At 33.4% G+C, this 16,056-nt stretch overlaps 2 protein-coding genes across 4 annotated transcripts; both read left to right on the plus strand.

Moving 5' to 3' along the window:
* The first annotated feature begins 413 nt into the window (after positions 1-413).
* Positions 414-7,221, plus strand: LOC129295205 (receptor-like protein EIX2). 2 transcript variants are annotated; one of them, XM_054933687.1, is made up of 5 exons: positions 414-917; positions 2,021-3,247; positions 3,495-3,598; positions 4,998-5,166; positions 6,673-7,221. In XM_054933687.1, the coding sequence occupies exons 1-2, from the start codon at positions 416-418 to the stop codon at positions 2,767-2,769; spliced, it is 1,251 nt and encodes a 416-aa protein (XP_054789662.1). In that variant the 5' UTR covers positions 414-415; the 3' UTR covers positions 2,770-3,247; positions 3,495-3,598; positions 4,998-5,166; positions 6,673-7,221. The 2 variants fall into 2 exon arrangements, with proteins under 2 accessions (XP_054789662.1, XP_054789661.1); XM_054933686.1 differs by lacking the exon at positions 414-917 and having other exon boundaries at positions 941-3,247.
* A 2,895-nt stretch (positions 7,222-10,116) lies between these two features.
* On the plus strand, positions 10,117-15,089 carry LOC129295198 (uncharacterized). Of its 2 annotated transcripts, none has more exons than XM_054933677.1 (10): positions 10,117-10,274; positions 10,670-10,925; positions 11,159-11,363; positions 12,854-12,944; positions 13,025-13,170; positions 13,399-13,642; positions 13,723-13,827; positions 13,909-14,091; positions 14,187-14,391; positions 14,474-15,089. In XM_054933677.1, the coding sequence occupies exons 2-10, from the start codon at positions 10,706-10,708 to the stop codon at positions 14,959-14,961; spliced, it is 1,887 nt and encodes a 628-aa protein (XP_054789652.1). In that variant the 5' UTR covers positions 10,117-10,274; positions 10,670-10,705; the 3' UTR covers positions 14,962-15,089. The 2 variants fall into 2 exon arrangements, with proteins under 2 accessions (XP_054789652.1, XP_054789653.1); XM_054933678.1 differs by having other exon boundaries at positions 10,171-10,274; positions 10,684-10,925.
* The last annotated feature ends 967 nt before the right edge of the window (positions 15,090-16,056 follow it).

A 16,056-nucleotide genomic window follows, 5' to 3' on the forward strand; every position in this document is an offset into this window, starting at 1 on the left:
TGTTGAATTTGTCCTTCCAGTTTATCAGGAAAAATGGTTCACCAATGCCTTGCAAGATGATGTCATATAACGTGACATAAAGAAATGGCCAAACGTATAATTTAATAGACTATGTGCAAATTGACTCGACTTGTATTCTGTTTTTTTATCTTTGCAAAAAGTACCATAACTTTACAGTTGATTACAATTTACAAGTCTTTCCCTTTTTTTTCTTTCTTGTTTTTGTTTTAAAAAATCCAAAGTTGATTATAAGTCAATGTTTGTTATCATGACTCTAATTAGTAACCGTGATTGACTCGTATCAGAGGGGCAGTATCTCATGTGATATCATCCAATACCTCTGAGAATTTCGTGTCTATAAATGACCAAAAGGTTTCACTTCACCCCACAAAGCCCACCTGTTCTTCATTTTTTGATGCCCAAAACAATCCCAAAGATGCTTAACTCTAAGCTCGGCCTCTACCTCTTTTGTCTCATTGAGATTTTTTGTATCTTTTCATGTGCAGGAAATTCCAACATGAAGAGTTGCGCAGAGACAGATAAGCAAGCACTTCTCAAGTTAAAAGATGACTTTGTTGATGAAGGGGGCATTCTTTCTTCCTGGGAAAGAGAAGTTGATTGCTGCGAGTGGAAAGGAATTTCATGCAATAATTTAACTGGTCATGTCACCCACTTGAATCTCACATCTTCTGATCGTTCTACTAAATTGAAAGGTACAATCAATGCTTCACTGTGTGAGTTGCAGCGTCTAACTTTGTTGGATCTCAGTTTTAATGATTTTGAAGGACAAATGATCCCAAAGTGCATCGGTTCACTTGGTGATTTGACAGAGTTGAAACTGAGAAAAGCTAAACTCACAGGCATCATTCCTTGTGAATTGCAGAGTTTGTCCAATCTTCAAACTCTTGATCTTGGAGGTAATTATAATGTAATTTCGAATAGTCTTGAGTGGGTTTCTCACCTTTCTTCTTTAAGATATCTCGATTTGGCACAAGTTAATCTAATTCGAGCAACTGACTGGCAATCATCAATAAGCAAAATCCCTTCTTTGATAGAGCTTCACTTAAATGACAGTCAACTTCCTGAAGTCAATCCCATACCCTCTTACCACATGAACTCTTCCACTCATCTGAGAGTCCTCAATCTTGGACGAAATAATTTGAGCTCTTTGACACTATCTTGGGTGTTTAAATTGAGCAAAGTCTTCGTACATCTCGACCTCTCATCTAATTCTCTGCAGCATATTGCTCCAGATGCTTTCATAAATTGACTTCTCTTCAATATCTTGATCTTTCTTACAATAAGCTTGGGATTAACTCAATAAAATCCTTTTGTAATTCGTGCCAACTCAAACAGTTATTGCTGTCCTTCAACAACTTGTCTGGACAACTAAGTCATTGGATGCAACAATCATGTTGCTTCCAAAATGGTATAGAGGAGTTGGATCTGAGTCAAAACCCATTCGTCAGTGAACCATTTCCTAATTTTTCATCATTTTCATCTTTGGTGACACTACGCCTTAGAAATACCAGTCTCTGTGGGTCTGTTTCACAGGTGATCCCACAATCATTTGGGCCCCTGCATAGTCTTAAACATTTGGACCTAAGTCAGAACAATTTGAGTGGGTTAGCGTCAGGGTTCACGCAACTTCTATCATTGAGGACTCTAGATTTGTCCCACAATGAATTTAATGGGTTCCTTCCAAACACCCTGGGTCAACTTTCTGATCTTGATACATTGATACTTTCTTCAAATAATTTAAGTGGATTGATCAGTGAAGCACATATATCAACTCTATCAAATTTGAGAATTTTGGATGTCTCCCGGAATTTAATTTCTTTTAACTTCAGTTCAAATTGGGTGCCGTCTTTTCAACTGTATCAATTATTTGCATCATCATGTAAAATCGGTCCTAACTTTCCATTGTGGCTCAAAAATCAAAAGCGACTGGAGTTTCTATATATTTCTGACGGTGGAATTTTTTATAACATTCCTGAGTGGTTTTGGGACTTGACTCCAGGTTTGAAATACTTGGATCTTTCCAATAACAAAATCCATGGCACCGTGCCAGAGATCACTACGCGACAAGGATTACTATTTGTTGACATGTCCAATAATTCATTGTCAGGAAGACTTCCAAATCATTGGGAGTATTTTGAAGACTTGGAGTTTCTGAATTTGGCATTTAATAAATTGTGGGGTGAAATACCCAATTCAATTGGTACTTTGAATCACATTAAGTCTATCCATTTAAATGACAACAACTTCTCTGGCGAAATGCCATCTTTCATGAATTCTACCCTGTTGTTGTTCATTGATCTTGGACAGAACAATTTATGTGGAATGTCACCTGAATCGTTGGGGAATAACTTGCCTAATTTGATTGTTTTGGTTCTACGGGCAAACAAGTTACAAGGAAACATACCTACAACCATATGTAATCTAATGCATCTTCAAATCTTGGATCTTTCTCAGAATGAGATTCTAGGAATCATACCTCCTTGCCTTGACTCCTTGTTTTCCATGACAAGTGTGGTTTCGCCGGGACAGCTGATTTCTTATTCAAATGAGGATCGTGAGAGGGAAACTATTGACTACGTTTTCAAGGACAGGGCAATTCTGGTATGGAAAGGAAGTGTAATTATGCCCTCAATGCTTTTGTCGTCTTTAGCAACAATTGATCTATCTAACAATCACTTACAAGGGGAGATCCTTGATAGCATAACAAGACTTTTCAGGATTGTATTCTTTAAATCTTTCAAGCAATAGTCTCACAGGATTCATTCCCCATAACATGGGTCAGCTACAATATTTGGGGGCACTTGATTTATCAAGCAATTCTCTTTATGGTGGAATTCCAGCAAGCTTCTCGAGTTTGTGTTTTCTCTCGGTCTTGAATTTGCCCTTCAACAATTTATCAGGAGAAATTCCTCGCGGCCCCCAAATGCAGACCTTTGAGGCTTCCAGTTATATAGGAAACCAAGGACTTTGTGGCCCACCTATTAGTCAAGAATGTCCGAGAGGACCGAGAGAAGCAGCAAATTCTAATCAACTGAAAAACCTGGGATTCTACATCAGCGTGCTTTTTGGATTCACCATTGGATTTTGGGGAGTGTGTGGAACTTTGATCCTCAAAAGTTCATGGAGACGAGCCTATTTTCAATTCTTCAGTGACATGAATGATTGGATTTATGTCCAAGCATCCCTCTTCGTGCCAAGATTGAAGCGAAGATTTCAACACCAAGAGGTAATTACTTTCCATCCTAATTATTTATATTATCCTTGATAACAAGAAACCGTATGATCCCCTGATCAGTAGTATAATATATTATAATATATGACCCCTGACATTGGTTATATCAAGTTGTGAATATTCCCAAAAATGCACTGACACAATTGAATGAATTATGTATGCGTTCATATTTTGGAGTATTAATTTTTTGTTTTGTTTTGTTTTTTGTTATCATCATTGTATTTAACTTTTGAATATTTAGGTACTTGGAGGAGCAAATCGCTAAAATTGCCAACCAACTGCAAGGGCGGCAGGACCTTTTCTCACGTGCAAACTCCTGATTGAGTGATTCGGTGCTTAAATAACGTAGGAAAAAAAAATAATTTTTTGCCTCCTATTGAATTTTACTTTTAGTACCTATAGGTTTTTTTTTAGTATTTTTAGTTCTCGTAGAAACAAAGCACTGAAAAAATGAAATTATAGAAATCTAAAAAATAAAATTCACTCTATTTTTTTGAAATTATAAAAATTGAAAAAATTATTAAAAATAAAAGCAAAACTCGATAAAATTATGGGAATAAATAATTGTACTTTCTAGTAATGTATTTTCTATTCTCTATTCGTTTCTCTTTCAATACTGTAGCAGCCTTGTTGTTGTTGTTTTTTTTTTTTTTTTGAGAAAATGATAATAAAATTTATCTAAATTATTTAAATGATAATTTAATCTCTCAAAATATTATAATATCAATGAAGTCTCTAGAAACTTCTTTGTCAATAACTTTTTTAAAGAAAAGATAATTTTACCCTTATTAACAAATTGTAATTTCTTCTTTAATTTTTGCGATTCTTTAAAAAAAAAGTTGTAATTCTTTAAATAAAAGTTGTGAATGAAATTTGTTAGTTTGAGAATTTTTTTAATAATAAAAATTACATTTAAAAAATTGTGATTTTTTGTTTAACTCTTGTAATTCACAAAACAAAAGTTGTTATTATTTAAGCAAAAGTTGTAATTATTGGATCTCGTTTTTCACTAATAGAATTTATATTTGATAAGTTGTGATTTCTTGTTCAACTCTTGTGATTTACAGAATAAAAATTGTGATTCCTTAAACAAAAGTTGTGATTAGATTTTATTATTTTCAGTAAGGATAAAATGAAAAAGTTATTAACAAAAAGGTCTATAAGGACTTCATTGATATTATAACATTTTAAAAAAAATTAAATTATCATTTACATAATTTGAAGGAATTTTATTATCATTTCTCCTTTTTTTTACAAGCTAAAACTTATGAGAGGATAAATAATTGAGTCAAGGCACGTTAGTTTGTTTTTAGCATGGATTTTAATATATTGGTCACTATTACCTATTAAAACAACATTATGAATAAGCTTGTTCTTTTCTCACTTTAAGTTTTTATATGCTCTTGGCCAACAATTTTGTAGATATTTTTACCTTTTTTTTTAATCCACATCAGCAACTATTGATGCGTGACAAGTTCGGTTAGTATTTAACAGTAGAAACTAACGAACATTATGAAAAGTTAATGGTTTGCTCACTTTTGCATCAATTTTGAAAATATTATGAGTGTTTTTGTCCTTTTTTTTTTATTTTAGATTACTGGATGTTTCTACCTAAATGGATATTTTTGCCCATTTACTCTTTTTTAAATATTATTGGAGGGTTTGAAATTTAAAGTAAAATTAAATTAAATTAAATCTTAGTGCTATTCATGTCTGTGGAACTTACCATAAGATTTTACATCAGCGTGCCGTTTGGATTTACCATAGAATTTTGGAGAGTCCGTGGAACTTTGATCCTCAGAAGTTCATGATGACAAGCCTATTTTCAATTCTTCAGTGACATGAATGATTGGATTTATGTCCACACATTCCTCTTCGTGCCAAGATTGAAGCGAAGATTTCAACACCAAGAGGTAATTAAACTTCTATCATAAACTCTACATGACCCCTGATCAGTAGTGCAATACATTATAATATATGACCCTGGACATTGGTGATATCAATTTGTATAGAATATTTTTTATTTATAGAATATTTTCTTGAATAAAATTTCTCCAATAATTATATACAAGCTTTGAGAAAATAAGCCTTATCATTCACCAAAAAAAAAATACTCCCTCTGTTAAAAAATATAAAGTATTTGTAATTGAATCTCATCCTCCAATAAAATAGTTACCTACTTTTAAACTAACCCTATCTTTTTATATTTACTCCTATTAAATACTCTATAATAAGTATAAAGTTATTATCATTAGGGGTACTTTTGAAAAAAAAAAAAAAATGATTGTACCTTAAAAAATTAAAAATGTCTTACATTTTTAATATCTAATTCTTTAAAAAATACCTTACATTTTTTAACAGAAGGAGTATAACATAAAAATGTAAAATACCTTAAAAAACAAGTAACTTGTAAAATTTAGATCATATATGTGTAAAATTCTTAAGAATTAGGTCATATATGTTTAACTATTATTTAGAGGTTTTCACATTTTATTATATCCCTAAATTTAATTATCCTTATAACTTACCTGAACTATATTCATAAAAAATAAAAATATCCTTTTTTTATATATTTTTACACTGTTAAACAATCATAGTAAAATTTTAAAAGGTATTATTTTTAGAAAATCCTGATTTTTTCTTAAAAAATCATAAAAAAATAGGACCTAATAATGTCCTAATTATTAAAAATCTTAAACATACACAAGAAATTTTACAAATTACGTGCCTTTTTTAAAGTTGTTCATATTTTTATCTCATATATAATTTTGTGTGAATGATAAGGCTTATTTTCTCAAAGCTTGTATATAACTATTTAAATAAAAAAATAAAATAAACATGTATGCATATTTATTTATGTCTTATCAATTGTAATCTCAAATTTAAAAAATATAGATAATTTTTATCAAGATGTTTATAATTATTTAGAAAGTATTTAGTTAAAATTTAAAATTTATATACTGTAAATATGTAATTTTATCTAAATAATTTATATTACATTTGTATTATATGTAATTATGTATGAGGGGGAAAGGGGAGCAGGAATTGTTTGCGCAAGGGGTTGGGAGCCGATATACAGACGGTGGTGTGTGTAAGAAGAGATAGAGTGACAGGTATACTTTTTATCATCTGACATCAATATAAAAGTTGGTCTCATAGACACTAAGGTCTTGTTTGGTAGGAGGGATTGGGAGCGTGGGATTGGTATTAGAATTAAATAATCCCACCTTTTTATATTTGGTACGAGGAAGTGAGAAATTTAATCTCAATTCCAATCTCACGTAGGTGAAATTATCCAATACCACCACCCCATGATATTGAAAAATTAATCTTGGGTTTAATTATTTTCAAACCAAATTATCCTCACCTTTCACCCTCGTCTCTCTCCCTCAACCCTTACTCATTTAATGCAATTTCAGACCAAGCAATGTTGACATCGATGCCCTTCTCATCCGCCAACGTTGATGCATTCCTCCATCGACGCCAACACCATCCTCCACCAGTGCCACCACCAAATCTAAAGGGAGAAGGAGATTGAAGATAAGAGAAGAAGGAGAATGGCCAACAACCCAAGCCTCTCCTCCACTGGTGGCGACCTTGGTGAGATTCGATCTATCAGATGAAGTCATTACACTTGCCCTTGAAGTGCGATGAGTTCAAACACGTCCTGGACTTGGTGGTCGTGGTTGCATCAATGAGGCAAGTAAAAGGAGAACCTGGCTTTGTCCTTGTGAGGGAGAGGCGAGAGACTAGTTGCGCACGAAGAAGAACAGAAATCTCCATGAACGAGAACAGTAAGAAGCTTAGGAATTAACATAAAGAGGACACACACGAAGAACATCTCAAATTCCTTCAGAACCTGCAGCTTCTTCGAAAGGCTTCTAATCAATTTTTTTTTAATTTTAAGGGGTATTACAGTCTTTCATAATTTATATATAATTATAAAATAAAATAAAAGGAAGTATTCCTCACAAGTGTTACTTCATATCAAACATGATTTTAAGACCTCATTCCCACTCCTAATTCCAATTTCAATTCCACTCCTACTCCCAATCCCAATCCCTCTAAATTGAGACCTACATACCAGACAGAACCTAAGTTTTATATAAGCTGACACAGAGAAATTTAGAACTTGGTGTTCATCAAACTAAGTTTTAATTTGTAGTGTAATGGTAAATATTTCCACAATATAGTTTCTTGGTAAATAATTTTTTTCAACAGTATTATGGTAAATTATCTTGGTAAAAAAAGCTTATTATAGTCCAAAATAGATTATGTTCTGTTAAAATAAACTGATTTTTTTTTTCAATATATAAACGATAAAATATAACAAAAATTTTGTTACGGACCACGTAGGTTAAAAAATGAGCACCCAATGCGATGCTTTCACCGAATTCTGGGCCGACGTCAATATTGCCAAGTCGATGAACTGTCTCATGCGGTGGGCCGATGGCCTCCAAACACGACCAAAATGCGTCTAGTCAACAGAAAGGTTTCGCCGTTTCGTGAACGAAAAATCCATTCGCAGTATTGAAGTCTGGCCTGTTAAAGTGCCTCACATGGGGGAGATAATCAGGGTCTTTTTTATGTAGTCTAAAAATTTTATAAAAAACTATTTTATAAAGATTTTATGAAAAATTATATTATTTTATATTTGATTATAATAATAAAAAATTTAATTATTTTTAAATTTTATATTATCTTTCTTAATTTTTTTATAAAAATAATTTATTTTTAATTATTTTAAAATTTTATGATATTTTCATATATCTTATATTTTTAAAATATTCTCCTTCATCTATTACGTAAAATTATTTTAAAATATATCTAAAGAAGCTTATTAAATAATTAAAAAATTATATTTTAATATTTTAATTATTTTAAATGTTTAAACAAACATTACAAAAATTTATAAAACAATTTTTTTTCCAAAAATTAAGTAATTTTTTAATAAACTGAAACAAACATTAGTAAAATTTTGGAAAGTGTCTTTTTATTTCGTCATGATAACTGATAATTCTGACTGGAGCGTGGACAGATTTAGAGCCACTTTATCACGATTACGTCTTTGAAACCTCCGCTCTGATCTTTAATGACTTTTTTTTTTTTTTAAACTTTTGCATATGATATCCTAAAATATTCAGGTATGTTAGGTTTATTATCTGCTCAATTCACTCTAAATCATTCTAAATTAATCTAAACTCCTGTTTAAGTAGGACCCTCGTTCAGAAAGTTTTGTGGTTGTCACTAACAAAACATGCTTTCCATGCTCAGATATTTTGCTACATACTCTGAGACTTGAATATAAGAGTTTCTAACTACTTGGACAAGCGACTGCTGGCTATCTTTAATGATATTGACACCAACATTCGTGCGATAATGTTCGCACGTGAGGCAGCTCCCCCACCATCATTATCCCCACTCAATTTGTTCTTTTATGTTCTTTTATGTTCTTTTTGGGCCAAATGTTCTTTTATGTTCTGAGAGGACCTGTATCGATCTATCTGGTTAATTCTGAATGAATTTTTTATATCCGCATGTCAATATTTTATATACTCAATTAGAACTAGAAATTACTATCCATTCAAATTTCTTAACCAAAATTTCCCAATTCAATAATTTGCACTCTTTAATAGTCACTACTCTTGATCTCAATGCTACTAAATCACAGTCTGAATATAATTAATATAATTCTTAATTGAGGGGATCCAAATTCTTCTTTAACTGAATGATCATCCATGTATTCTGAATCAAAAATATTAATTATTTCCAGCCACAAATTAATTATTTGTTATATATATATATATATTACTTGTTACTTCTTTTCTCCCTCTCCATGCTCAGATATTTTGCTGCATGCTCAGAGACTTGAATATAAGACTCTGAACTGTTTAAGTTTCTAACTACTTGGACAAGCGACTGCTGGCTATCTTTAATGATATTGACAGCAACATTCGTGCGATAATGTTCGCACGTGAGGCAGCTCCCCCACCATCATTATCCCCGCTCAATTTGCTCTTTTATGTTCTTTTTGGGCCAAATGTTCTTTTATGTTCTGAGAGGACCTGTATCGATCTATCTGGTTAATTCTGAATGAATTTTTAATATCCGCAGTCAGTATTTTATATACTCAATTAGAACTAGAAATTACTATCCATTCAAATTTCTTAACCAAAATATCCCAATTCAATAATTTGTACTCTTTAATAGTCACTACTCTCGATCTCAATGCTACTAAATCACAGTCTGAATATAATTAATATAATTCTTCATTGAGGGGATCCAAATTCTTCTTTAACTGAATGATCATCCATGTACTCTGAATCAAAAATATTAATTATTTCCAGCCACAAATTAATTATTTGTTATATATATATATATATCGATATAAACATGCACGTGTACAAATATGGAAAGAACGAAAAAGTTCAATTTGATCCCTAGTTAAAAATATCCATTATTAAAACTAAATTAAATTATATTTTGACCAAAATAAAATTCAATTAGAAGAAAAGTAATTCAGTCTCATCCCTGAGGACAAAAAACCGTTATTGTTTTTTGACCAGCAAAAAAAAAAAAACCGTCACTGTTGACAAAATACATTCAAATAATAGAAAGAGAGAGATTGAATTCAATTTCATCCCCCCGGGGGGGGGGGGGCAACTCAACATGGTTGTAAGAGAAGTTCAATTTCAGGTCAATTCTGATTTTCTTATTGCTAAGAGTAAGAATGAGGGTTATAGATATGAATAAAATTAAAAAGGTGTAAATAAAACAAAATTAAAAAGGGGGATAAGATGGTGAGTCATAAATACTTCAGCTTGCAAAAAAATCAGAGCGGGCGACGGCGTGGTCACAGTCTGGCTTGCATATTACTTGTTACTATTTTGAGACTCTCTCTCTATATATATATTTAGATTGGAATTCTGTAACATGCGCAGCGATTTGCCATTGTCGGCAAATAAATTACCCTTCTTTTCTCCCTCTCTTTCTTCCGCAAGGGAGCCACACAGCCTCCAGGGTACGAACACAGCTCATTTTACTCACTCCTCTAATCTCCTTCCCTGCATTTTATTATCCTGCGCTTCCACCACTTCCGTTTCTATTATTTTCTTCAATTCACCAATCAACTGCAACGTACTCGAATTTTCCATGTTTTATTTGAGCTTCTGTTTTGCATTTTGGTTCACGATTTTCACGCGGCCCATTTTTTCTGTTTTCCGTTGTTGAGAGTATCTTTGGTTTAGGAATCTGTTGGGATTGTACTGGCGATTTTCAGACTCGTCAGTTCAGTCCGTGATTGCGATTAAATCGTTCTGCATATTATCGGAAAATTCTCGTTGTTTGTTTTCCCCATCTAACTTAATTGGGATATTATATAAGCCTAGTTTATCACTCTTTGAATCTCATATTCAGGTCTCATTGTGAAGTTCTGCTGATCGAGGCAAACGAATGGCGAAAATCCCCATTTTCTTTGTGGGGCTTCTGCTCCTTCGGTGTTGGTTCGCCTTGGCAGAGACGGAGCATGCCAAGTATAAAGATCCAAAACAGCCATTGAATGTTCGGATCAGGGATCTCATGAACAGGATGACTCTGGAAGAAAAAATAGGACAAATGACGCAGATTGATCGCAGTGTCGCTTCTTATGAGGTCATGAACAAGTATTTCATCGGTAATGTCACCGTCTCACCTCCGTTTTGTCTTCTCTCTGGTTTTGTTTTCATGGGAGATGGAGTGAGCAACAGCAACAAACGTATATGACAATTGTAAAATATTACTACTTTTGTCACCTGGAAGTTTGCCACTGTTTCACCTTGCTTGGTTCTTCCGTTTTTGTCTGGGAGGGGAAAGGAATTAGGGATAAGAACAAGCAGATACAAGAAATTGAGGTGTGATTTTTTGCAGGGAGCGTGCTAAGTGGAGGAGGAAGCGTGCCGAAGAAGAAGGCTTCAGCAGAGGATTGGATAAACATGGTGAATGAGTTTCAGAAGGGAGCTTTAGACACCAGGCTGGGAATTCCAATGATTTATGGGATTGATGCTGTTCATGGCCATAACAATGTTTACGAGGCCACCATTTTCCCTCACAACGTCGGCCTAGGAGCCACCAGGTAACTTCCCAGTCCACTATGCTAGCTGTGTATTCATGACGCTGTGACTGTTCCATTACTTAAGTTTACGGTCTTGAAAATTAGAGGGTTTAATGATAATATGCACCGAAACCAAGTGGGAGAATGGTACCACCAAAATATTTTTATAAAACAAGGGACCAGCAAAAATAAATAATGGTTGGTATCATCAAAGTTGATTCCTAGCTTGTTCTTTGGTAAAGTCGATTCCTTCTTTTGAACTCATGCTTTTAAAAAAAAAAAATTATTCTTGGGAATATATATACACTAAAAAAAACTAGGGCAGTGTCAATATATATTATATATATTAAAAAAACTAGTACAGTGTTGGGTGCATATAAATTTTAGAAAATCTGATTTTTGATAGCATAAAGGCGACATACACTTTAAGTGCAGGGAAGTTTGTCCAAACGACAAAATAAATAATGATAATAGACATTGCGCTGCGGCGTTGTGGAAGCTTACCTAATGAATGACGGGGTGATGACGATAGTTTTTTTTTTTTGAGCAAGGGGTAATGACGATATTAAACGAGTTTTTATCAATCCAATATTTCACGGATGATTATTGATTAATTAACTGCACATGCCATGCTTTTGGCCAAAAAAAAAAAGACGACATATGTTATGTTATCATCTGCCCCCACCACCGTATCCTCATTGATAAATATTTTTTATTCCATTATGCTTGTAGTCTACCGTTTCCTTTTAAAATTACAAGATACTATTAAATAAAATATATATATATATATATATATTAATAAAACTTATTAAATATACTTTATAACTTTGTTTGTATTTCAAAACAAAAATATAAATTTTTTAAAAATATTTTCTATTTAATTCTTCTTTTGTAAAAGAATATTAAAGGGAGAGAATATATGAAAAAGGATAATAAAAAAATTATTAATATAGTTTTATTTTTATTAAAATATCTTATATTTTAAAATGTAAAATCTTCTCAAAAGTATTCTATAATTTAGAACAAAGGAAATGCTGCTATTTACATATTCATTGTCTATATTTTTATATATAATATGAAATTATAAAAATACCACATTATTCATAAATAATAAATAATATGACTCATTTTATGTTTCATGTGATATATAAGGCATGCTAATCATTATTACTTTGCAAGCGTTGTTATCTCCGGGAAAAAATAAAACCCCTTTGTTACGCTGTGTCTCATCCCATTGACGAAATGGTTACCTGTGGCCATGGCGCCTAAATTAATTCTAACACCTTCCCCTCCCTCAAAAAACAAAAGAAAAATTGCTGGTGCATTCATATAAAGGACAAGATGTTTTGCTCTACTCTAGGTTTAGTTGAATGGATGTGGGAGTTCATATCCATGCATATTAAATGGCAAAGCAAAGGAAATGTTTTAATTTGGTCTTTCCATTAGTGAGTCCTAACAGATGGGGTTATGTATCTGTACCTTGATGACGAAGTTTGTGTCTGAACAAGCAGGGACCCTGAACTTGTTAAAAAGATTGGTGCTGCAACTGCTCTTGAAGTTAGGGCCACAGGAATTCCCTATGTCTTTGCACCTTGTATTGCGGTAATTGAGTAACCTAAAATTTGTTGCTTAAAGAGAAATATGTGTGCCTATGGTGCCTTATACAACCTGTGTTTGTGCAGGTCTGTAGAGATCCAAGATGGGGTCGATGTTATGAAAGCTACGGTGAAGATCCTAAATTAGTTCAGGCTATGACTGAGCTTATTCCAGGACTGCAAGGTAACATGGCTCCTAACGAACGCAAGGGTGTTCCGTTCGTCGCTGGCAAGTAAGATTCCGTGCTTTCACATCATTATGCTATTTAGATTTTCCTATCCTTTTATTTGAGATGGTCAAGATGTGGTGAGTTGCTCTTAGTTTAAGTATAGCTGTCATGTGTGTGTTAGTTTTATATCCCTTTCAAATCACCTTTTCAACTGCTTTGGATATCAGAATCAGTATCATGAATTTGTTTTTTACTCTCTAGTGTTTGATGAAGTGGTGTTTGTTGAGACAGAAAGAATGTGGCTGCTTGTGCCAAGCATTATGTGGGTGATGGTGGAACGACAGAAGGAATCAATGAGAACAATACGGTCATAAGCAGGCATGGACTGCTTAGCCTTCACATGGCAGGCTATTATACCTCAATCATTAAGGGCGTCTCAACTGTCATGGTCTCTTACTCAAGCTGGAATGGAGTAAAGATGCATGCTAATCGTGACTTGGTCACTGGCTTTCTCAAGAACACTCTTCGTTTCAGGGTAAAGTTGCTTCATTTTGAGCTCTGAATTCCACCATTATGGCATTCCGTGTGGTCTAACTGTTTTGTGATTTTGGACAGGGATTTGTCATTTCAGATTGGCAGGGAATTGACAGGATTACATCGCCACCTCATGCTAACTACTCGTATTCAATTCAAGCTGGAATCTCTGCTGGTATTGACATGGTAGGTATTGGATTCTATTTTGTATTCATTATGTTCTTTCTTAGTTCTCATTCTTACACTTTCTCTGGTATAATGTTGCAGATAATGGTTCCCTATAACTACACAGAATTCATAGATGGACTAACGTCACAGGTGAAGAATAAAATCATACCCATGAGCCGAATTGACGATGCTGTGAAGAGAATATTGCGGGTCAAGTTTATAATGGGCCTTTTTGAAAACCCATTGGCTGATCAAAGCCTTGTTAGCGAGCTTGGGAGTCAGGTTAGCTATTCATTTTTTCCACTTCAACAGACCAACTAACGCTGCTACATTCTTGACCTTGAACTTCATTTAGCACAATCTCTTGACACTTACAGAAGCATAGAGCATTGGCTAGAGAAGCCGTTAGAAAATCACTAGTCCTATTAAAGAACGGTGAATCTGCAGATAAGCCTTTGCTACCTCTTCCTAAAAAGACTAAAAAGATACTTGTGGCTGGAAGCCATGCAGATAATCTAGGTTATCAATGTGGTGGGTGGACCATTGAGTGGCAAGGCCTTAGTGGCAACAATCTCACCAGTGGTACAAATTGTCCTCAACAGATCTTATTCTGTTACATACCCTAGTAGTCTAGTACTGACACGAACAATCTGATGATTTTCAGGAACCACAATTCTGTCTGCCATAAAAAGCACTGTGGACCCGAGTACCGAGGTAGTGTACAAGGAGAACCCAGATGCAGACTTCGTGAAGTCTAATGATTTTTCATATGCCATAGTAGTGGTGGGAGAGCATCCATATGCAGAAACTGCAGGGGATAGCCTGAATTTGACAATCCCTGAGCCAGGTCCAAGCACGATATATAGCGTTTGTGGAGCCGTGAAATGTGTTGTTGTTGTGATTTCTGGTCGGCCTGTTGTTATCCAACCATATCTGGAATCCATAGATGCTCTAGTTGCTGCGTGGCTTCCAGGGTCAGAAGGTCAAGGTGTGGCGGACGTGTTGTTTGGTGACTATGGTTTCCGTGGAAAGCTTCCTCGGACATGGTTCAAGACTGTTGATCAGTTGCCAATGAATGTCGGAGATGCTCATTACGATCCTCTCTTCCCTTTTGGATTTGGGCTTACCACCAAACCCAACAAGGCCTCTTAGGCACTCAACTCAAAGACAGATAAAGTGAAGGAAATGCTATTGTTGGGTTATATTTGTTTTCAATTAGCAAATTATTTTTTATCACAACTAGTAAAGTATCGATACAATGCACAGGTCTTGTATTATAATTTTATAAATAAGTATTAATTTTATGAAAAGATATTTCTTGAAAGAATTACTTATATATGCAATGAGACTATAATTATCATCATGAATATTAAATATGTATATTAGAATAAAGTAAATGATAAAAATTAAATGCATACTATATAAATAGATATAATGGGAAGCAGACTAATAAAAATTCAGAATTATTTAAATCAAATTACTGAAAACTGATATTGAAAATTCTACATGTGGAGTGACCATCCTTATCAAAAATTAAACCCTTCCTACTTTCAAACATGAGAAACAACAATATATAATTAATTGTGTGATGAGAAGAGAATGAGACAAGTACAAGCTAACATACCACATACTCTAACCTTGGCTTTTATTAATGGTCATGGCAAAAACTAACATAATGAGAAACTACCTCCTTACTCCACATTAAAATAATTAAAGCATGCACTTTAAGCCTTAATTCATTATTCAAGAGGCCTATTGTTGAAGTAGAATTTAAAAAATTTGCAGAGTGCATGTCACAAAGTAAATGCATGTCCCTATCATATTTCACAATACTATCAAAGATCAAATACACAACTTCCTCACTAAGAAGCAAGGACAATAGGTACTTGTTTATTTTTTCAACCATAGTCTATGTAAGAGCTAATATAGTCGTATCTTTAAAATATGAAGAATTATAGACATTATTGGTTTATTTGAACTTTTAAATAACAAATTCAATTAAGATCTTAATATCCATAAATTCTTCATTAACTCCAATAGTAATCCAATTAGCAAAATCTTGAAGAATACTAATAGATGCCCTAATATTTATTGCTAGAAGCCTTATGTTTCTTATTAGTATAAAAAGTTAACAATTATTCCAAATGTATGAAAATTTGCTTGGAATAACATGAAAGATCTGCTTGAAGTCTCAACCAAACATGATAACTTTTTCTTCAAAGATAAAGATCATCAACTAATGGGTTT

Source organism: Prosopis cineraria, unplaced genomic scaffold (assembly GCF_029017545.1).
Source record: "Prosopis cineraria cultivar Desert tree isolate PC_DT_omini unplaced genomic scaffold, ASM2901754v1 PC67, whole genome shotgun sequence".
NCBI classification, from domain to species: domain Eukaryota; kingdom Viridiplantae; phylum Streptophyta; class Magnoliopsida; order Fabales; family Fabaceae; genus Prosopis; species Prosopis cineraria.

What these genes read in the sequence shown, in the direction of transcription:
- LOC129295205 (XM_054933686.1), top strand. Translation starts at nt 1,402, where the DNA reads ATGCAACAATCATGTTGCTTCCAAAATGGTATAGAGGAGTTGGATCTG.
- LOC129295198 (XM_054933677.1), top strand. Translation starts at nt 10,706, where the DNA reads ATGGCGAAAATCCCCATTTTCTTTGTGGGGCTTCTGCTCCTTCGGTGT. An exon ending in GTCGGCCTAGGAGCCACCAG is followed by an intron (nt 11,364 to 12,853) that starts GTAACTTCCCAG and finishes CTGAACAAGCAG; the next exon opens with GGACCCTGAACTTGTTAAAA. An exon ending in GTTCCGTTCGTCGCTGGCAA is followed by an intron (nt 13,171 to 13,398) that starts GTAAGATTCCGT and finishes TTGTTGAGACAG; the next exon opens with AAAGAATGTGGCTGCTTGTG.